Below are 23,594 nucleotides of genomic sequence, written 5' to 3'. Positions count from 1 at the left end.
AACATATACTATTTTTCCCCTTTTCCACATTTTGTGAGTATGTGTATGCTTCTGTGTGAGATTTTGTCTGTAGAGCTTTCCTTTCACCATCTGTCCTAGGGTTCTGTCCATCATTTTTTTGGTGTTTTGTTTTACTTTAAAAATTGTTTTTCCTTAATAATTATTTTTTATTTTAATAACTATTTTATCTTACTTTATCTTATCCTCTCTTTCTTTCTACTTTTTCTACCTTTTATTCTGAGCCGTGTGGATGAAAGGCTCTTGGTGCTGCAGCCAGGAGTCAGTGCTGTGCCTCTGACGTGGGAGAGCCAACATCAGGACACTGGTCCACAAGAGACCTCCCAGCTCCACGTACTATCAAACGGCAAAAATCTCCCAGAGATCTCCATCTCAACACCAACACCCAGCTTCACTCAACGACCAGCAAGCTACAGTGCGGGACACCCTATGCCAAAAAACTAGCAACACAGGAACACAACCCCACCCATTAGCAGAGAGGCTGCCTAAAATCATAAGTCCACAGACACCCCAAAACACACCACCAGACGGGGACCTGCCACCAGAAAGACAAGCTCCAGCCTCATCCACCAGAACACAGGCACCAGTCCCCTCCACCAGGAAGCCTACACAACCCACTGAACCAACCTTAGCCACTGGGGACAGACACCAAAAAAAAAACGGGAACTATGAACCTGCAGCCTACAAGAAAGGAGACCCCAAACACAGTAAGATAAGCAAAATGAGAAGACAGAAAAACACTCAGCAGATGAAGGAGCAAGATAAAAACCCATCAGACCTAACAAATGAAGAGGAAATAGGCAGTCTACCTGAAAAAGAATTCAGAATAATGATAGTAAAGAAGATACAAATTCTTGGAAACAGAATAGGGAAAATGCAAGAAACATTTAACAAGGACCTAGAAGAACTAAAGAGGAAACAAGTAACGATGAACAACACAATAAACAAAATTAAAAGTACTCTAGAAGGGATCAATAGCAGAATAACTGAGGCAGAAGAACGGATAAGTGACCTGGAAGATAAAATAGTGGAAATAACTACTGCAGAGCAGAATAAAGAAAAAAGAATGAAAAGAACTGAGGACAGTCTCAGAGACCTCTGGGACAACATTAAACACACCAACATTCGAAGTACAGGGGTCCCAGAAAAAAGAAAAAGAAATGGCCTGAGAAAATATTTGAAGAGATTATAGTTGAAAACTTCCCTAATATGGGAGAGGAAATAGTTAATCAAGTCCAGGAAGAACAGAGAGTCCCATACAGGATAAATCCAAGGAGAAACACACCAAGACACATATTAATCAAACTATCAAAAATTAAATACAAAGAAAACATATTAAAAGCACCAAGGGAAAAACAACAAATAACACACAAGGAAATCTCCATAAGGTTAACACCTGATCTTTCAGCAGAAACTCTGCAAGCCAGAAGGGAGTGGCAGGACATACTTAAAGTGATGAAGGAGAAAAACCTACAACCAAGACTACTCTACCCAGCAAGGATCTCATTCAGATTTGATGGAGAAAGTAAAACCTCTGCAGACAAGGAAAAGCTGAGAGAGTTCAGCACCACCAAACCAGCTTTACAACAAACGCTAAAGGAACTTCTCTAGGCAAGAAACACAAGAGAAGGAAAAGACCTACAATAACAAACTCAAAACAATTAAGAAAATGGGAATAGGAACATACATATCGATGATTACCTTAAATGTAAATGGATTAAATGCACCCACCAAAAGACACAGACTGGCTGAACGGATACAAAAACAAGACCCATATATATGCTGTCTACAAGAGACCACTTCAGACCTAGGGACACATACAGACTGAAAGTGAGGTGATAGAAAAAGATATTCCATGCAAATGGAAATCAAAAGAAAGCTGGAGTATCAATTCTCATATCAGACAAAATAGACTTTAAAATAAAGACTATTACAAGAGACAAAGAAGGACACTACATAACGATCAAGGGATCAATCCAAGAAGATGATGTAACAATTGTAAATATTTATGCACCCAACATAGGAGCACCTCAATACATAAGGCAAATACTAACAGCCATAAAAGGGGAAATCGACAGTAACACATTCATAGTGGGGGACTTTAACACCCCACCTTCACCAATGGACAGATCATCCAAAATGAAAATAAATAAGGAAACACAAGCTTTAAATTATACATTAAACAAGATGGACTTAATTGATATTTATAGGACATTCCATCCAAAACAACAGAATACACATTTTTCTCAAGTGCTCATGGAATATTCTCCAGGATAGATCATATCTTGGGTCACAAATCAAGCCTTGGTAAATTTAAGAAAACTGAAATTGTATCAAGTTTCTTTTCCGACCACAACGCTATGAGACTAGATATCAATTACAGGAAAAGATCTGTAAAAAATACAAACACGTGGAGGCTAAAAAATACACTACTTAATAACGAAGTGATCACAGAAGAAATCAAAGAAGAAATAAAAAAAATACCGAGAAACAAATGACAATGGAGACACGACAACCCAAAACCTATGGGATGCAGCAAAAGCAGTTCTAAGAGGGAAGTTTAGAGCAATATAATCCTACCTTAGGAAAAAGAAGACATCTCGAATAAACAACCTAACCTTGCACCTAAAGCAATTAGAGAAAGAAGAACAAAAAAACCCCGAAGTTAGCAGAAGGAAGGAAATCATAAAAATCAGATCAGAAATAAATGAAAAAGAAATGAAGAAAACGATAGCAAACATCAATAAAACTAAAAGCTGGTTCTTTGAGAAGATAAACAAAATTGATAAACCATTAGCCAGACTCATCAAGAAAAAAAGGGAGAAGACGCAAATCAACAGAATTAGAAATGAAAAAGGAAAAGTAACAACTGACACTGCAGAAATGCAAAAGATCATGAGAGATTACTACAAGCAACTCTATGCCAATAAAATGGACAACCTGGAAGAAATGGACATCTTCTTAGAAATGCACAACCTGCCAAGACTGAATCAGGAAGAAATACAAACTATGAACAGACCAATCATAAGTAATGAAATTGAAACTGTGATTAAAGATCTTGCAACAGGGCTTCCCTGGTGGCGCAGTGGTTGAGAGTCCGCCTGCCGATGCAGGGGACACGGGTTCGTGCCCTGGTCCGGGAAGATCCCACATGCCATGGAGCGACTGGGCCCGTGAGCCATGACCACTGAGCCTGTGCGTCCGGAGCCTGTGCTCCACAACGGGAGAGGCCACAACAGTGAGAGGCCCACGTACCGCAAAAAAAAAAAAAAAAATCTTGCAACAAACAAAAGCCCAGGACCAGATGGCTTCACAGGCGAACTCTATCAAACATTTAGAGCACAGCTAAAACCTATCCTTCTCAAGCTTTTCCAAAATATAGCAGAGGGAGAAACACTCCCAAACTCATTCTATGGGACCACCGTCACGTTGATACCAAAACCAGGTAAGGAATGTCGCAAAGAAAGAAAACTACAGGCCAATATCACTGATGAACATAGATGCAAAAGTCCTCAACAAAATACTACCAAACAGAATCCAACAGCACATTAAAAGGATCATACACCATGATCAAGTGGGGTTTATGCCAGGAATGCAAGTATTCTTCAATATACACAAATCAATCAGCGTGATACACCATATTAACAAACTGAAGGAGAAAAAACATATGATCAACTCAATAGATGCAGAGAAAGCTTTTGACAAAATTCAACACCCCTTTACAATAAAAACCCTCCAGAAAGTAGGCATACAGGGAACTTTCCTCAACATAATAAAGGCCATATATGACAAACCCACAGCCAACATCGTCCTCAATGGTGAAAAACTGAAAGCATTTCCACTAACATCAGGAACAAGACAAGGTTGCCCACTCTCACCACTCTTATTCAACATAGTTTTGGAAGCTTTAGCCACAGCAATCAGAGAAGAAACAGAAATAAAAGGAATCCAAATGGGAAAAGAAGAAGTAAAGCTGTCACTGTTTGCAGATGACATGATACCATACATAGAGAATCCTAAAGATGCTACCAGAAAACTACTAGAGCTAATCAATGAATTTGGTAAAGTAGCAGGATACAAAATTAATGCACAGAAATCTCTGGCATTCCTATATGCTAATGATGAAAAATCTGAAAGTGAAATCAAGAAAACACTCCCATTTACCACTGCAACAAAAAGAATAAAATATCTAGGAATACACCTACCTAAGGAGACAAAAGATCTGTATAAAGAAAATTATAAGATACTGATGAAAGAAATTAAAGATGATACAAAGAGATAGAGAGATACACCATGTTCTTGGATTGGAAAAATCAACATTGTGAAAATGACTCTACTACCCAAGGCAATCTACAGATTCAATGCAATCCCTATCCAACTACCACTGGCATTTTTCACAGAACTAGAACAAAAAAATTCACAATTTGTATGGAAACACAACAGACCCCGAATAGCCAAAGCAATCTTGAGAATGAAAAACGGAGCTGGAGGAATCAGGCTCCCTGACTTCAGACTACACTACAAAGTTACAGTAATCAAGACAGTATGGTACTGGCACAAAAACAGAAACATAGAAAATGGTCACCTTAATTTTGATAAAGGAGGCAGGAAGGTACAGTGGAGACAGGACAGCCTCTTCAATAAGTGGTGCTGGGAAAACTGGACAGGTACATGTAAAAGTATGAGATTAGATCACTCCCTAACACCATACACAAAATAAGCTCAAAATGGATTAAAGACCTAAATGTAAGGCCAGAAACTATCAAACTCTTAGAGGAAAACATAGGCAGAACACTCTATGACATAAATCACAGCAAGATCCTTTTTGACCCACCTTCTAGAGAAATGGAAATAAAAACAAAAATAAACAAATGGGACCTAATGAAACTTTAAAGCTTTTGCACAGCAAAGGAAACCATAAACAAGACCAAAAGACAACCCTCAGAATGGGAGAAAATATTTGCAAATGAAGCAACTGACAAAGGATTAATCTCCAAAATTTATAAGCAGCACGTGCAGCTCAATAACAAAAAAACAACCCAATCCAAAAACGGGCAGAAGACCTATACAGACATTTCTCCAAAGAAGATATACAGACTGCCAACAAACACATGAAAGAATGCTCAACATCATTAATCATTAGAGAAATGCAAATCAAAACTACAATGAGATATCATCTCACACCAGTCAGAATGGCCGTCATGAAAAAATCTAGAAACAATAAATGCTGGAGAGGGTGTGGAGAAAAGGGAACACTCTTGCACTGTTGGTGGGAATGTGAATTGGTACAGCCACTATGGAGAACAGTATGGAGGTTCCTTAGAAAACTACAAATAGAACTACCATATGACCCAGCAATCCCACTACTGGGCATATACCCTGAGAAAACCATAATTCAGAAAGAATCATGTACCAAAATGTTCATTGCAGCTCTATTTACAATAGCCCGGAGATGGAAACAACCTAAGTGTCCATCATCGGATGAATGGATAAAGAAGATATGGCACATATATACAATGGAATATTACTCAGCCATAAAAAGAATTGAAATTGAGCTATTTGTAATGAGGTGGATAGACCTAGAGTCTTTCATACAGAGTGAAGTAAGTCAGAAAGAGAAAGACAAATACTGTATGCTAACACATATATATGGAATTTAAGAAAAAAAAATGTCATGAAGAACCTAGGGGTAAGACAGGAATAAAGACACAGACCTACTACAGAATGGACTTGAGGTTATGGGGAGGAGGAAGGGCAAGCTGTGACAAAGTGAGAGAGAGGCATGGACATATATACACTACCAAACGTAAGGTAGATAGCTAGTGGGAAGCAGCCGCATAGCACAGGGAGATCAGCTCGGTGCTTTGTGACCGCCTGGAGGGGTGGGACAGGGAGGGTGGGAGGGAGGGAGACGTAAGAGGGAACAGATATGGGAAAATATGTATATGCATAACTGATCCACTTTGTATAAGTGATTCACTTTGTTATAAAGCAGAAACTAACACACCACTGTAAAGCAATTATACTCCAATAAAGATGTAAAAAAAAAAACCTAAGGAGACAAAAGATCTGTATGCAGAAAATTATAAGACACTGATGAAAGAAATTAAAGATGATACAAATAGATGGAGAGATATACCATGTTCTTGGATTGGATGAATCAACATTGTGAAAATGACTCTACTACCCAAAGCAATCAACAGATTCAATGCAATCCCTATCAAACTACCACTGGAATTTTTCACAGAACTAGAACAAAAAATTTCACAATTTGTATGGAAAAACAAAAGACCCAGAATAGCCAAAGCAATCTTGAGAACGAAAAACAGAGCTGGAGGAATCAGGCTCCCTAACTTCAGACTATACTACAAAGCTACAGTAATCAAGACAGTATGGTACTGGCAAAAACACAGAAATATAGATCAATGGAACAAGACAGAAAGCCCAGAGATAAACCCACGCACATATGGCCGCCTTTTTTTTTTTTTTTGCAGTATACGGGCCTCTCACTGTTGTGGCCTCTCCCGTTGCGGAGCAAAGGCTCTGGACGCGCAGGCTCAGTGGCCATGGCTCACGGGCCCAGCCGCTCCGCGGCATGTGGGATCTTCCCAGACCAGGGCACGAACCCATATCTCCTGCATCGGCAGGCGGACTCTCAACAACTGCGCCACCAGGGAAGCCCTGGTCATATTATCTTTGATAAAGGAGGCAGGAATGTACAGTGGAGAAAGGTCAGCCTCTTCAATAAGTGGTGCTGGGAAAACTGGACAGGTACATGTAAAAGTATGAGATTAGATCACTCCCTAACACCATACACAAAAATAAGCTCAAAATGGATCAAAGACCTAAATATAAGGCCAGAAACTATCAAACTCTTTGAGGAAAACAGAGGCAGAAGACTCTGTGACATAAATCACAGCAAGATCCTTTATGACCCACCTCCTAGAGAAATGGAAATAAAAACAAAAATAAACAAATGGGACCTAATGAAACTTCAAAGCTTTTGCACAGCAAAGGAAACCATAAACAAGACCAAAAGACAACCCTCAGAATGGGAGAAAATATTTGCAAATGAAGCAACTGACAAAGGATTAATCTCCAAGATTTACAAGCAGCACGTGCAGCTCAATAACAAAAAAACAAAGAACCCAAACCAAAAATGGGCAGAAGACCTAAATAGACATTTCTCCAAAGAAGATATACAGACTGCCAACAAACACATGAAAGACTGCTCAACATCATTAATCATTAGAGAAATGCAAATCAAAACTACAATGAGATATCATCTCACACCAGTCAGAATGGCCATCATCAAAAAATCTAGAAACAATAAATGCTGGAGAGGGTGTGCAGGAAAGGGAACCCTCTTGCACTGTTGGTGGGAATGTAAATCGATACAGCCACTATGGAGAACAGTATGGAGGTTCCTCAAAAAACTAAAAATAGAACTACCATACGACCTAGCAATCCCACTACTGGGTATACACCCTGAGAAAACCATAATTCAAAATGAGTCATGTACCACAATGTTCACTGCAGCTCTATTTACAATAGCTAGGACATGCAAGCAACCTAAGTGTCCATCAACAGATGAATGGATAAAGAAGATGTGGCACATATATACAATGGAATATTACTCAGCCATAAAAAGAAACGAAATTGAGTTATTTGTAATGAGGTGGATGGACCTAGAGTCTGTCATACAGAGTGAAGTCAGTCAGAAAGAGAAAGACAAATACCGTATGCTAACACATATATATGGAATCTAAGAAAAAAAAAAAGGTCATGAAGAACCTAGGGGCAAGACGGGAATAAAGACACAGACCTACTAGAGAATGGACTTGAGGATATGGGGAGGGGGAAGCGTAAGCTGGGACAAAGTGCGAGAGTGGCATGGACATATATACACTACCAAACGTAAGGTAGATATCTAGTGGAAAGCAGCCGCATAGCACAGGGAGATCAGCTCGGTGCTTTGTGACCACCTAGAGGGGTAGGATAGGGAGGGTGGGAGGGAGGGAGACGCAAGAGGGAAGAGATATGGGAACATATGTATGACTGATTCACTTTGTTATAAAGCAGAAACTAACACACCATTGTAAAGCAATGATACTCCAGTACAGATGTTAAAATAAAAAAGTAAAAAAGAAAAATTAAATATATAAATGTATGTACAATGTGTCAAATGTATTCTACCTGGAGACAGCTATCTTCCTGGGATGATTTAGATATCAACAGACTACACTAAGAAACGTTCTCTAGAGTCATTCTTGTCATTTCAGTTCTTATAAGAGTTCGTCACAATTACGCTGTCAAATAGTTTTCCAGTATAACACACACCATCCAAATAACCATTTTGTATTATTTTAGCAATTAAAAATTCAGGTGTTTTTACAGTCTGGTCTATACTTGAAGGCAAAACTCTGAAGACCATCCCAAAAGACCAAACTTTTAAGTGTCATCTCTTGAATGTCATGAACATGCTAGCATCACTTAAAATTTACAGCACTTTCACTACCATGCACCAGTTTCAATGGAAATAAATAGATGCTCTTCTGACCTTATTATAGTAACTATATAAATATTTAAAAAAAGGAGTCCCTCATTACTTGGGATAACTTACGTTCATTTTGTGAAGTAAAGACTGGCACTGTCTCATGTTTACTACAATAAAAATAGTTCTATAAAAGGTACATGGAACAAAAATGTAATAAAGGTTGATACTTTAATTTTTATTATCATGGGCCACATCACACCACCACATGAAGAATAAGACTCTATAGTGCTAATATTCTAAAACTATTAATACTCTTTAAGAAAAGGGAGGAGAGAAAGAAAATTCACATTCCTCACATGCACCAGAACAGTATACTTATACATATAAGGTTTCATATAGTTCTTATAACAACACTGGAAAATCATAATATACATTATTTCCCACTTTACACAAAATCAGGCTTAGGGAGGTTAAGTAACTTAGCCAAAATCACAACCATCAAGTAGCAGTTGCTGGAATGGAAAACAGATTTGGTTAGGTTAGTCCACATCGTTTCTTCTTCCTCCTGCTGATTCTAAGAAGGGAAGTCCAAAGATCCTACTCTAAATCCTTGAAAATGCCTCCCCATCTATATTATACTGTGAACTCATAGACAAAGCAACCATCCTTATGGTATGGCACAGAGGTCTCAAACTTTTTGGTCTCAGGATCCCTTTACACTCTTAAAAATTGAGGATCCCAAATAGCTTTTGTTTATGTGGGTTCTATCTATCAATATTTACATTAGGAATTAATCTAAGTTAAAAATATTATCTCATGTAAAAATAAACCCATTATGTTAAACTCATTTTCCATAAAAATTTGTATTTTCCAAAACAAAAAATTGTGAGACCAGTGGCATTTACACTTGTGCAATCTCTAATGTATGGCTTAAGAGAAGACAGCTGGATTCTCATATCCGCTCCTGTATTTTATCTATTATGATACATTTAGTTTGAAATATATGAAGAAAATCTGGCTTCATACAGATATGTAGCTGGAAAAGAGAGAAGTCTTAATAATTAGGCTTTTCAGATAATTGTAGATATTCTTTGATGCTATACCACAACTAGGTAAGTGGTAATTTCTTAGAGGTCAGTAGCAATGTGGACTTTTCATACTTTGTTAACATTAAAATCCATTGTTTTATCTTGCATCTTGGATAGATATTTTACTAAATCATGCACAGGTAAGATTATACATTGGTAATTGGGAAAATATTATTTCACTGAGTTATACAGATCTACCAAACGTTGACACATTTCATTATCCAATGTAAAACACCACATTCATTAATAGCCCCCCACCATCTATTTTATTAGAAGAGTTAATGAAGTATTGGAAGCTGTCAAGCTCATGGTGGTAGACAAAAATTAGAATTTTGGATAACATGTATTTGAGTGCTGGAATTTTTATCTTTGACAAAAAATACTATCCGTTGCTTTTCTCGAAGTGATAAGGCTTAGGTGTTCATTTGAGAAAATGTCTGCCGGATCCCCAAGTCTGAATAACCATAGTCTGTCTATCACTCTTTCAAGTAAAAATAGTGTTCCATGAAAAGTCAGCTCGTTTAGCTCGAAACTCAAGCTTACAACCCTTTTCTTTAAAGTTAATCACTATACGTCAGTATGCAGAGAGCTTTATGAATACTTCCTATTTTGTCATACAGAATACTAGGTACAATTATTCAAAGAATAAAAATTTAGTAAAATAAGAATGTCTTTGATCAAACACAAAATAAATAAAACTGGCATTTTTATATCATGAGTGTGAAGACACTAAGTACTAGCACAGTTTGGTGCCCCTGCCTTGATTTGTACTTAGGTGCCAGCTATCCTACCCGCCACTGATTTGTGCACCCTTAATACAAATCTAACACAGCAAAAAGGGACAAAATCCCTGTATTATGATGAATACTTTTAGCCTCATGGATCCCTTGAAAGGGTCTCAGGGACCCCAAAAGGTTCACATACCATGCTTTAAGAAATGCTGGTCTAGTATAATATCTGAAGGCTACTATTAAATTACACACAATAAAATCCAATTGTCTTTCTTGCAGGGAATCTCATTACATACTTACCATGTGCTGATACATCTGCCTGTGTGTCATCTTGATTCCCCACCTCACTGTATAATTGAGGAATGGTTTGATTCACCAGAGGTGACGGCTCAGTACAGACTGGATAATTCTCTACATGAAGCTGCTGCTGCTCCTGCATCTGTGGCATACAGACCATGGAGTGCCACAAGCTGTGGTGATAGCACTTGGGCAAGAAAGGGGAATAACATTTTATTATTCCTTTTCTTAAACTAGTACCATTCTTCACTGAAAAAAAAAGTTGGGCCATGATTTCCGGGTGGGATAACAATGACTTTTGAACTAAATGATATGACATTTAGAAAATCTATTCTCTGTAACAACTTTAAGATCTTTGCAGCCTCTGTATCTCATATGTGGACCTAGGAATTATTTTAGGAAAGCACCCTAAGGAAATTAGAGATATACACAATGATCTGTATACAAAGGTGTCTGTTATAGCACTGTTTTTAAAGGCAAAAAAAAATTAATGACCTAAATATTCAACAACAAGAAACTGGATGAATGAATTATGATATATCCATGATGGAATAAAATACAGGCAATAAAAAAATCATGGTGTCAAATATTTAAGGAAAATGTGTTCATATTGTTTAACTTAAAAGTTTACAAAATTACATAGCATAGTCCACATTTTATAAAATAAATAAATAAGCTGTAAGGAAATATACCAAAGTATACGGTGATTATACAGGTGATTTTGGTTTTCCTTACACATTAGTATTTTCCATATGCACCATAATGAATGCTATTACTTTTAATATTAGAAAATATTAAAATATCTATTATACATTTCCTTGTATTCCCATGATGTAAGATATAGGAGACTATATTGTACAACACGGGGAATACAGCCAATATTTTATAATAACTATAAATGGAGCATAACCTTTAAAAATTGTGAATCACTATACTGTACACCTGTAACGTATAATGTTGTCCAACTATACTTAAATTTAAGACAAAAATACTAAAAATAAACAAATAATAAACTGCCTCCACCTTATTTCCACAGGTGACTATAATAAACAAACATAACTGAAGGGGCAAGCACTTTATTTTTTCAATTCTTGAAACTGCATTTAGGAAATATAGTCTCAGAGAACAAAAACCCACTCTACTACTCTTAAATTATAAATGTGTGCCAGTCAGTAAAGATAGTTTTCTGGAAATGATATGTCCAATGTTTCAGGGAAATCAGTGTCTTGGAAAATATGAACTGATCAGAGTATTATCCAGGAGACTATCTGGTTTACTATGTCATATGCCAAATCTTAAGATGCATCATTCCTTTTCAGAAAATGTGTCATCTTATTATATCAGAAGTGTATTTCAGGGGGAAAATGATCCCTGAAGGTATAAAGTAAAAGAGCTCTTACCTGAAATCAGAGACACCTTTCAGTGATATTAAGATATCTGTCAGTACTCCCTTTCTACAACTCAGGGAAGTGGTAAAAATCAGTGTTTGGCAAATATCTATGAACACATGAGTGCTTTAAAAATAATACTGCTCTTTAAATGTCTTTGAATTAGTCGGATTACTTTTCACATAAAATGCAGAAATAGCCACAAAAATGTTTTAAGTAAATAGGATAAATATTCCATTTGTTATTTTGAGATAGAAAAACATAGTGAAGGGTTGGCATATGATGTTAAATATGGAGGCCAATATATGCTGAAGTTGTACTTCATAGGGCCCCCACTCATGACAGTTTACAACTCTTTTATAAGAGAAACTGAAGTATTGAGAGGTTAAAGTAGAAAACTGACCTGTGTCATCTTCAGAGATATAAAGACAGAAATAAATCTTTTAGGTCCCTCATAGTGTTCTTGGGTTTTAAGGTTCAAGAGTCTGATTATCAAAACGGCTTACGTTTTTAAGTTAGAGGTTTTTTTTTTTTTTAATCAAAGCAATTTTAACAGGATTCTTACCTGCAATCCCAGGTTGAAATAGTACTGCAAAACTTTTGCATCTAAAATTAAAAATTTAAATCTTAGTGACTAGATGACATAAACAATTAAAACTTACCATTTAAAAGCGCTTCTCTTTCAGTATTAAGGTAGATACAACAAATGTTGTCTCCCCACAACCACACTACTCTCAATTCTACCTTATAGTAAATGACCATTTACCTACCACTATAGCTAAGATCATTTTCTGAGCCAAGAAGGTTTAATCAACAAATACAGATTTTATTTCTGTTCTTAATATTAGACAGATGTTACAGGAATACTACTCTGCACATATTTAGAGAGACTCTAGTAAAGGCATTTTCTTGCTTGTCTCAAGACTAAAATTTTACTTTAATACAAATCTACTACAAAAGCAATCATGTTGGTCTTCAGAGCTAATACATAGTACAAACTAATGTTCTACAAATGCCAAGATTAGTGATGTCTACTAAGATAACTAGCACTGTTTGAAACAATTCACCTTGTCTTTATTTAACATGACTAACATACCACCACTAGGACTCCAAAAAGAGGAGGCAATGAGCAAGGTAACTCGAAATAAGTTATACCATAAGGTGATAAAATTTCTTCAAACACAAAACTTTAAAGTACTTTACAAATGAACAAAGAGTAGATGTATGAGAGAAGAGGGAATAGCCTTAGCATTTCAAGTATATCTCTAAATATATTTTTATTGATTGACCTGGGATTCACATATATTCTTATAAATAAGATAATGTAACTTGATTCCACTAACAAACAACTCTCAGAAAACCCCTCTTTCTTAAGTTGGAGACTCCCAATACATACAAATGTATTTACTGCCACTTTAAAAGAATGAGCTTGTATTTTGACTATGACGTGGGAATATAGTATAAAGCGCAACGCTCAAGCTAAAGAATATGAAAAGATAACAGCAGGAAGTAAATCCACAAATGGCATGGGATTCCACCCCTTGGTATTCACATACATCCACACAAAAAATCCATAGCAGTATTATTCTCAATAGCAAAAATGTGGAAACAACTCAAATGTCCATCAACTAATAAAATATGGTATATCTATATAATGGAATGTTATTCAGCCGAAAAAAAGAATGAAATACTGATACATGTTACAACATGGATGAACCTTGAAAACATTATGCCAAATGAAAGAAGCCAGCCTACAAAAGACCACATATTGTATGACTCAATCTACATGAAATGTCCAGAACAGGCAAATCTATAGAGAATAGTAAAAAAAAAAAAGCAGAATAATAGTTGCCAGGGTCAGAGAGAATGAGGAGTAACTGCTAATGGGTACAGGGTTTCTTTTTGGGGTGATGAAAATATTTTGGAATTAGACAGTGGTGATGGTTGTACAAATTTGTGAATATACTAAAAAGCACTGAATTATACACTTTACATGGATGACTTGCATGGTATATGAATTATATCTCAAGCTGTTAAAAAAAGTGGCAGGTAAGGACTATAAGAACTCAAAAACATCACTTTGAAATGCAACTGGGGGGGTGGGATCATGAAAATGATAGGATTTAAATAGGAAGTTAGATGGAAGAGTAGAGGGGGAGAGAATTTGAGCAGAATCACCATGACAAAAAAGGCTTAGAAGTAGAAAACCAGATGCATAGAGTTCTTGTAAAAGTAGAAGGAGATAAGGTACAGTTTTGGAAAAATGACCAGCAATTTCTTATAAAACTAAACACACACCTATCTAGGCCCATCAATTCCACTCCTAGATATTTTCCCAAGGGAAATGAAAACACATGTTCACAAAGACTTTTACAAGCATGTTCATAGCAGCTTTATCATAACTGATCCAAACTAGACTAGTCCACGTGTCCCACAACAGGAGAATGGACAAACTGTAGAGTACCCATACGATGAAATACTCAGCAATAAAAGCAAATAGACTACTGATAACATGCAGCAACATGGAAGAATCTCAAAAAACATTACATTGAGGTTAAGAAGCCTTCCATAAAGAGTACATACTGTATGATTATATTCACATGAAATTCTAAAACAGGTAAAACTAGGGCAGAAAAATATCAGAACAGTGGTTGTCTCTGGGGGGAAGTAGAGATGGGGTAGGGAAAGACTGGGAAGGCGCATGAAGGAACTTTGTGGGATAATGATAATGTTTTATAACTTGATGGGGATTTGGGTTACACAGGTGCATGTACTCATCTGTCAAAACTCAGCAAGTGTACATTTAAGATTTGTTCATTTCGGGCTTCCCTGGCGGCACAATGGTTGAGAGTCCGCCTGCCGATGCAGGGGACACGGGTTCGTGCCCCAGTCCGGGAAGATCCCACATGCCGCGGAGCGGCTGGGCCTGTGAGCCATGGCTGCTGAGCCTGCGCGTCTGGAGGCTGTGCTCCGCAGCGGGAGAGGCCACAGCAGTGAGAGGCCCGTGTACAGCAAAAAAAAAAACGAAAAAATAAATACCAAACTCTAGTTAATGATATGTATGTTCAAGTTTTTAATGGGGAAGAATGATGTCTACAATTTACTTTGAAATGCACCAAAAAGATGGATTAATTGATGGACAGAGAGATGGATGGAGGAAAAGATGGAGAAATGCATGCTAATACAAGTATAGTTAACTGTTAACAACAGAATATAGGTGGTGGATATATGAATATTCATTTTAAAATTCAAATTTCGTGTATGTCTAAACATTTTCAAAATAAAATGCTGGAAAATGCAAAATCAGCATTATGTGCTGAGAAGATCTTGGGCAGGGGTAGGTAGGTGCGGGGAGAGGAGTAAAGGGATCATTGTTCAATAATACATTATTAATAAAATAGAAAACCAAGGAAAAGCGTCAATGTTTTGCATGGCCTAAAGAGAAGAAAGAAGGGAGATGAAGATGAGGAATTTCACTGTAGACAGACTGAGTCTGAAATAAAAGTAAGAAAGCCAAGTGAAAATGTCTAGCAAGTAGGTAGAGGCCAAGGCCAGATAGATTTAGAAATCATTTACATAAAGTTGATAATCAAGTTTTAAGGAAGGGAAGAAGAACAGAATGGAGTTGAAGATCCTGGTGACTACCTTAGGGGCTGAAAAAACCCAAAATAGAATAGAAAAGCAGCTAGAAAAATTAAGGGAATGTTACCGAAAAAAAAAAAAGTATGAATAAGCTACAAACAACTTTCGACTACAATTCTCTTTTGAGATACACTGCTAAACTGAGGGGTAACAAAAAACTTCCAATGGAAAGCTACTCAGTTTAATTAAGGAAACAACACATGGCTGAAATCCAAGGCAGATCAGAGCCCCCCCACCCCAATTCCTACCCCAAAAACCTTTTCCAATTCTTCAAAATTCAGTTGGAATCTTAAATATCAAGAATGCAACAATTTCATGCACTTGTGGTAGGCATTAAATAAAAGAAATGGAGAAAACTGTGTTATCAACTCCTGCTTTTCAAGAGAAATTACTGAGAGCAGATATCCAGTTGAGAATCTTCTTCAGGGCAGACATGTAGCTACCTTAGAAAAGCAGCGTGAGTCAGCTCAACCATACACTTCTTGATTATGCAGAAGATATTCTCAGCTTTCAGTTCCTTCTTTCCTTAGTCATTTACCTAGCATTATGCTCTCAAGTCAATTTCCATTCGGTCCACCACCCTACCCTCATTGGTCAACCAAAGAGAGATATGCTCTAAAATTTAAAATTAAAAGACCAAAAAAAAAACCCCAGACCTAAATAACCCTCACCCAAGTCTCAAAATCTACTTACCTTGAGGCAGATCACTGCCACATGGATCACAGGAATAAGGTGGAGGTAGTGATGGTAAGTTTGAAGTGTCTGTCACCTCAAGAGAAGAAGGAGGAGGAGGAGGAGGTGGTGGTGGAGGAGGTGGAGGTGGTAGAGTGGCAGCCACAGCAGGAATAGGAGCAGCCAGGTATGGATAGGATGCTGAAGCAATCACTAAAAAGGAAACGAAACAAAGTAGCAATGTACAGCTGTAACATCTTATAAGCAGTAGCTCGTCCTCTATTTCTTTTGTGTTCCCAATATGGTCAGGCAACTCTGAGTCTTATGGTTTGACTTAAAAACAAAAACTTAGGGCTTCCCAGGTGGCGCAGTGGTTGAGAGTCCGCCTGCTGACGCCGGGGACGCGGGTTCGTGCCCCGGTCCGGGAAGATCCCACATGCCGCGGAGCGGCTAGGCCCGTGAGCCATGGCCGCTGAGCCTGTGCGTCCGGAGCCTGTGCTCCGCAATGGGAGAGGCCACAACAGTGAGAGGCCCGCGTACCGCAAAAAAAAATAGAAGGTAAATCGCACATATTCTTTTAGACATGCCAGTTGAAAAGTAGGAGTTCATTACAAGTTATTTTGAGTTAAGGAAATTACTTGACATTCAAAAGAAAAACAACTGTAAACTACAGAGGCTTGACTACCAAGATCTTGAACATCAGCTAACATGTACATAAATAAATACTACTAAAGCAAAATTTTTACTGAGCTTAATACAAAGTTAAGGCTGTTTTCAGCCATCTGCCGAATCACAAGATGTAGAAGCTAATAAGAGAGACTAAATTGCACAGATTACAGATTTAAGCAGTCCTTGAAGGTTTCTACTTGGTAGCATCAGAGGAATATAGAGAACTCTAAATCATAACAGTTCCGTTTCTAAGGACCTACAGAATCTAAAACAGACAGGCTAGATGAACTATCTTATCCCTTTAACTTTCTATAACTGTTACTATAGTTTAAAAACCACAGTCACTTAGGAGTTTCACAGTTTTTGACATAAGAAATTCAAATACAATTATGTTTAAATATCAATACATTCCTCTATGATGATAAAGGCAGCAATGTGGTTCCAACCTAGTGAATATAAATTATCTCCACATATACATACTATGTTACATAAATTTGTTAAATTTTTTGATACCAACCCTTCAAGTTTCATTGAACATTTTAGCTGACTTAGAAATTCCAGTACTCAATTTTATCACTGTGTTGCCTGCATTATAATTTTACCCCTGAGAAGTATAGAAAGTTTGGGCTCATTGTTCAATAAAGGTTTAAATTTGGAGTTTTAGAACACTTAGTTTAGTAAAAGAACAGTCCACACAAGCTGAATTTGTTATTCTGGTAATTTAGCAAGAGGAATTTAAGGCCAAGTATTACAAGTAATCCACATTGCTTTCATTCACCAACAAAAATACTAACAACACATTTATTTATACCCTTTATACAACTACAGGCTAATAGTAATAGGAAATCTAAATCTTAGGGTGATTTAAAACTTGATAACCAACTCTTTTGGGGTGATGAAACTGTTCTCTTGATTGTGGTGGTAGTTACACAATGTTATGCATTGTTAAAACTCATAGAACAGGGCACCAAAAAATAAATTTTACTGTATCTAAATTAAACAGTAAATTTTAAAAATTTGCTCAAATAACTTTCGAGTTTTGGAGTTTTGTCATGCATGTAGAAATCTCCACTCTTACAGTTTTAGAAGAGGATTTAATTTTTAGAACATTTCCAAATGCTCTAAAGATTCATGGATTTGTTTTCTATAAAATAATGGCTTCAACAAAGCCACACTCTTATTCCTTTTAAACTAGCACTCAAATCACACCATTTTTTTTCAAAAACAACTGGAATAAGTTCAATTATCTAAAAATAGTAGAATGTGATTACGATTACAAGGTAAAAACCAAATACTAGACATAGAGGTAGCTAAGTAAGCTCTCCTGGGCCTGAGAGAATCAAGGACGGAAGAAATTTGGAGGTTACTTTGAACTCAACTTTTTTTTTTGATAACTTAAATTACATTAAAATTAAGAATTTCTCTTCATCAAAAGGTACCACAGGAAAAATGAAAATATCAACAAAGTGAGAGAAAATATTTACAATACATATAACTGGTAACATATTAGTATCTAGGACAAACCTCCGGTTTCATTTGTCATGATTAACATATTGGGCGCAATAATTCTTTGTTGTGGAGGCTGTTTTAGCATCATCCCTGGCCTCAACTTATTAGATGCCAGTAGCTCTCCCCTGCCAAATTGTAGGACCACTGAAAATGTCTGCAGAAATTGTCAAATGTTTCCTAAGGGGCAAATTCTCCTCCAGCTGAGAATCACAGATCTAAACTAAGTGAAAAATGAAATAAGTCAGACAAAGACAGATACCCTACATCAGGGGTCCCCAACTGGTCGCGGCCTGTTAGGAACCGGGCTACAGCAGGAGGTGAGCAGCAGTCGAGCGAGCGAAGCTTCATCTGCCACTCCCCATCGCTCCCCATCACTCGCGTTACCGCCTGAAGCGCCCCCCCCCCAGCCCCGTCTGTGGAAAAACTGTCTTCCGTGAAACCGGTCCCCGGTACCAAAAACACTGGGGGCCAATGCTCTACATTATCACTTATATGTGGAATCTAAAAAATAAAACAAATGATTATAAAAAAAAAAGAAACAGATTCAGATATAGAGAACTAGTGGTTGGTTACCAGTGGGGAGAGTGAAGAGGGGCAAAAAAGGGGTAGGGGATTAAGAGATACAAACTACTATGTATAAAATAATCAACAACGATATATTGTACAGCAGAGGGAAATATAGCCATTATTTAGTAATTGAACTCAACTTACTTTTTTTTTTTTTTTTTTTTTTTGCGGTACGCGGGCCTCTCACTGTTGTGGCCTCTCCCGTTGCGGAGCACAGGCTCCGGACGCACAGGCTCAGCGGCCATGGCTCACAGGCCCAGCCGCTCGGCAGCATGTGGGATCTTCCTGGACCGGGGCGCGAACCCATGTCCCCTGCATCAGCAGGCGGACTCTCAATCACTGCGCCACCAGGGAAGCCCTCAACTTTCTTTTAAAATGCATATTATAATACGTTCCATAAGAAAAAGCTTTTAAAACTTCCAGTTGCTCTAGAGATGCATGAGCATCTAATTCGCAGACTTAACAGGGCTCTATGGGCTTACCAGGTACAGTTCAAGTGACGGACCCAGAACAATGGAAGCAAACTTTTCTAAAAGTGAATGGAAACCAATGAAATTCATTCAAAATGCTTATTTCCTTGTCCATGCAGCTGCAGTCTGCTTCAGGACATTTCAGAAGAGAACGTGAATATACATAGTAAGACTCAGCTTCTCTAGAGATCAAAGGGCAGGGCCAGTACTAAAGTGCAGTAAGGTGCAAAATTTAAAGGGCCACCAAATTAAAGCAAAAAAAAAATTCATGATGACTAAAATACCAAAATTATAAAAGATAGGATCTAAGCTTGCACTTGCATGACCACAAGAGTGAGTGCCTCACTCACCTCACCCTAAGCCTGGCCCACAGTTCCTATCTTTTAAAAAAACTTTGATACTTTGTTTATCATGGATTCTTTTTTTTGCATTAGTTTTGTTTTTTTTAATAGTGCATTAAAGTATTATTTATCTTGAGCACTGTGGGGGTTTTTTTTGATACTCCCTTAAATTTTGTACCCAGAGCAAGTAAGTCACTAACTCTGGCCCTGGCAAAAGACTTGGAAACAGTTACCAAAAAACTCAGTTAACAGGATTTAATGCCTATGAAGACAATCATAATAAAAGCAATCATGGCATCTAGTTACCTGGCAGATAGGAAGTGACTTAAAGGAGGACGGGATGGGGCTGCCAGACAGACACATGAATAACAATGAGAAACTTGAGCTTTATCTAGAGGACAGGAACGACAAAGAGCAACTAAAAAGTAGCCATTATTTATTAGAGTTATAGTTGAGGTTCACAAGTGGCTCAACAAAAAGTAAAATGAAGGCCGTATACATTTTTAGAAGTATCTACAAAAAAACATAAATCTGGCATTTAAAGGGTAATCTTTCAATGATTCTACATAAATGGGCTATTACAATGCTTGATTTCACCTGTCATTGTGTTTTTTAAGCTCAGACATCTGCTGGAAGCAGATAGCCAACATGTTCCCCTACAATTAGCACAAGTAGTAAAACCAGTATCTACATTAACATTTCCAATGAAAAATTTCTGTGGTCATTAATGAACATATATTGCATGTTTTGTTCCAGGCACAGTGGCTAAGTTCTTAATTTTTACATTATAAATAAAACAGATACAGAAAACTAACGAATTATTTTCAGGTGGACACTATCCAGGTTAAGAAAGAAAACCTTGCCAGCCATTTCAGAAAACTTCCATGCACTCCATCACAATCACCACCCTCTTACCCCCACCATAATCAACCACTATCCTGACTTTCATAGTAATCACTTCTTTGTAGTTTTAAGTATTTTGTCACCCAAATGTGCATCCCTACACAGTTTTTAAAAACTGTATCTTGAACTTCTTTTAATCTATAGGTCCTTTCTCCATCCCTGTCATTTCCTTTCAATTTGTCTTTTGAAGACCCCCTGACCTGTTGAGTTTCCCAGTCTGGATTTTGCCGATTACATACTCATGGTGCATTTCAATGTGTTCTTGTATTTCCTGCAAATAGGCAGCTAGATCCAGAAGACTAGATCAGACTCAGGATTGATTCCTTTGGTAGGCTATAGGTAATGTCTCACTATCTTTGCAATCTTAGCAGCTACTGCTGTTTAATATGCATCCGTTCAGTAACGACTGCAAAATGATTACATTCTGCCACTTCTTTTTCACTGATTAGAATACTTATAGAAATATTTCCCCTCATCTACTATTTGGTTACCCCGTATTATAGTTCATATAAGAAAGGCAGGATAAATACTTGATTCTTTCACTTTACTGTCCCGTTTTCAAGAACGTAAACTGGTTTCCTAACATCCTCTTAAGACAACCAATTCTTTTTTCAGTTATGTATTCTTTTCAGATTATTTTCCATTATATGTTATTATTAGATATCGATCACAGTTCCCTGTGCTATACAGTAAATCCTTGTTTTTTAATCTATTTTATGTATAGTTGTTTATATATAGATAGATAGATAGTTGTTAATCCCAAGGGAACCAATTTTTAAAATATCATCAGGAACTTTTAAATATATTCGACATGTTCCAAAATCTATTGCAATTATCATTGTTGAAGCTCAAACTGTTCCATCTTTGGCCAGTGGGAACCTCTTCAAGATGGCTCGTGAGTCCTTTTGACACGACCCCCAGTACCTGTTGATAGCTTCCTTGCTATCTAGCATGACAAGATGATCCAGGCTAATCTTGAACATTTCCTGCCCAGACCTGGAACCAGAAATTTCTCCATAAAGCTCTTTGTTTCTGTTTGAGTGAGAAGCAGCATTTCAACGTCACAAACTGAGTGCTAAAGATACTCATTGTTTCTGGGCCTTTTCAGTGGACAGAGCTAGGAAATACACAAATTTAAAGATAAAATACCTCAAGTTCATACTGATACTTTTAATTCAAATGTGATACCATAAAAGTTTCTCCTTAGCCTTTTTTAGTACATGTGTCATTACCTTTCTTCCATACTAAGATCCCAGTTTGCAAGGACACAGAGGGATAAAACTGGAATATCCCATACTCATTTGTTTTAGCCAACATTATAGTCTCTGAATAACATCTAAGTATCTAGATAAAAGAACCTGATATGTTTATTGAAAACATTAAAAAATGCTTGGCACATGGTCTCTCAATTCTCCCATTTTTAAAAATAGCTATACTGTACCTATATTGTTCAAATATAAGGCTTTACATAGTATATCATCAACCTCTCAGCCCTCATTTTGTGTTAAGTATATATTTAATACTTACAATCAGGTCTTAAGCTAATGTCTTTTATTGTTCTGGTGGTCTAAAAGTCAAAATCATTCTCCAATACACTCCGTTCCTCCAATACAACTTCCTGTGATGGCAGAAATATTCTGTATCTGTGCTGTCCAATACAGTAGCCACTAGCCACGTGTGGCTTTGAGCACCTGGCATGCGGTCAGTGTGACCGAGCAACTGAAGACTTATTTTACTTAACTGTAATTAATTAAAATTTAAAGTGTCATACGTGGCTAGCAATTACCTTACTTGACAGCGTATCTTTATTCAATTCTTCAAGAAGGGCTCATGCAAATAATATTCTCTGAATTCTTATACATTACCCTTTAAGCCTGAAAATGTTTGGCTGGATATAAAATCTTTGGTTCACATATCCTTTCATTATCTTAAATGTTACTCCATTTTCTTGTAGCATGAAGCATTGCTGTCAAAGTTTGACGATTATCATTTTATTTCCTTTATACTCCATAGGCTCTTTTTCTTTAAAGCCCAGTTGTTTTACTAGAATATCCTGGTGTTGGTTGCTCTGGCCCAATATTCTGCAGAGCAGTGTTTCAGTATGTAGTTTTAAAGTTTTTTAATTTCAGGAAATTTTTCTGAATTAGAGTTTTTAGTATTTATTCTTTTCCCTTACTTTGGTTTTCTTCTTTAGGAACTTCTATGAGTGTTGGATATCCTTTGCCTAACTTCAATATGTCACTTTTGAATCTTTCTCTTCGTTTTTTTCATTTTAGATTTCCCCCCTTTCTTACATCTTTCTCTTAAAGCATTATCTGTTGTACATACTTGGTCACGTTCTTTATAGTTTAGTCTTCATTACCGAAATGACTTTCTTCCATTTCTAATGCTTTCCTGAGTTCTGTCACCTCATCCGACTTCTTCTAATCCTGATTTGTTATTTTTTAACATTTTGTGTTATTTTATTAACGTCTTTGCCTCATTTTGAAATAGCTGTTGGTTTGGTTTAAGTTCTGTTTAGTGTGCACATTCTGACATGCTTTTACTGTCTAACAGGGATACTATTCTGTTTTCCTCTTAAAACACCTTTGTATGCAACCTTAGTGCTTTTCTTTCATTCATTTTTTTTTAACATCTTTATTGGAGCAGAATTTCTTTACAATGGTGTGTTAGTTTCTGCTTTATAACAAAGTGAATCAGCTATACATATACATTCATTTTTATGTGAAATTATTTTTTATGAACTCTAGAACGAGATGAAATACAAGAAAGCTTTTCTAACTTCTTAGGGATCTCTATTGT

The 23,594-nt window shown here is 37.0% G+C and overlaps 1 protein-coding gene across 1 annotated transcript in view; it reads right to left on the bottom strand.

The window, feature by feature from the left end:
• The window catches only part of ALG13 (ALG13 UDP-N-acetylglucosaminyltransferase subunit), a 75,685-nt gene that overhangs the window by 3,096 nt on the left and 48,995 nt on the right, over positions 1–23,594 (bottom strand). The window contains 3 exon segments of the mRNA XM_032618959.1: positions 10,635–10,818; positions 12,585–12,625; positions 16,355–16,546. Coding sequence (XP_032474850.1) covers positions 10,635–10,818; positions 12,585–12,625; positions 16,355–16,546 — 417 coding nt within the window.

The sequence above is a fragment of the Phocoena sinus genome, chromosome X (assembly GCF_008692025.1).
Source record: "Phocoena sinus isolate mPhoSin1 chromosome X, mPhoSin1.pri, whole genome shotgun sequence".
NCBI lineage: Eukaryota > Metazoa > Chordata > Mammalia > Artiodactyla > Phocoenidae > Phocoena > Phocoena sinus.
The sequence above is the reverse complement of the archived record's forward strand: the minus strand, read 5'-3'. Positions and strand labels throughout refer to the sequence as shown.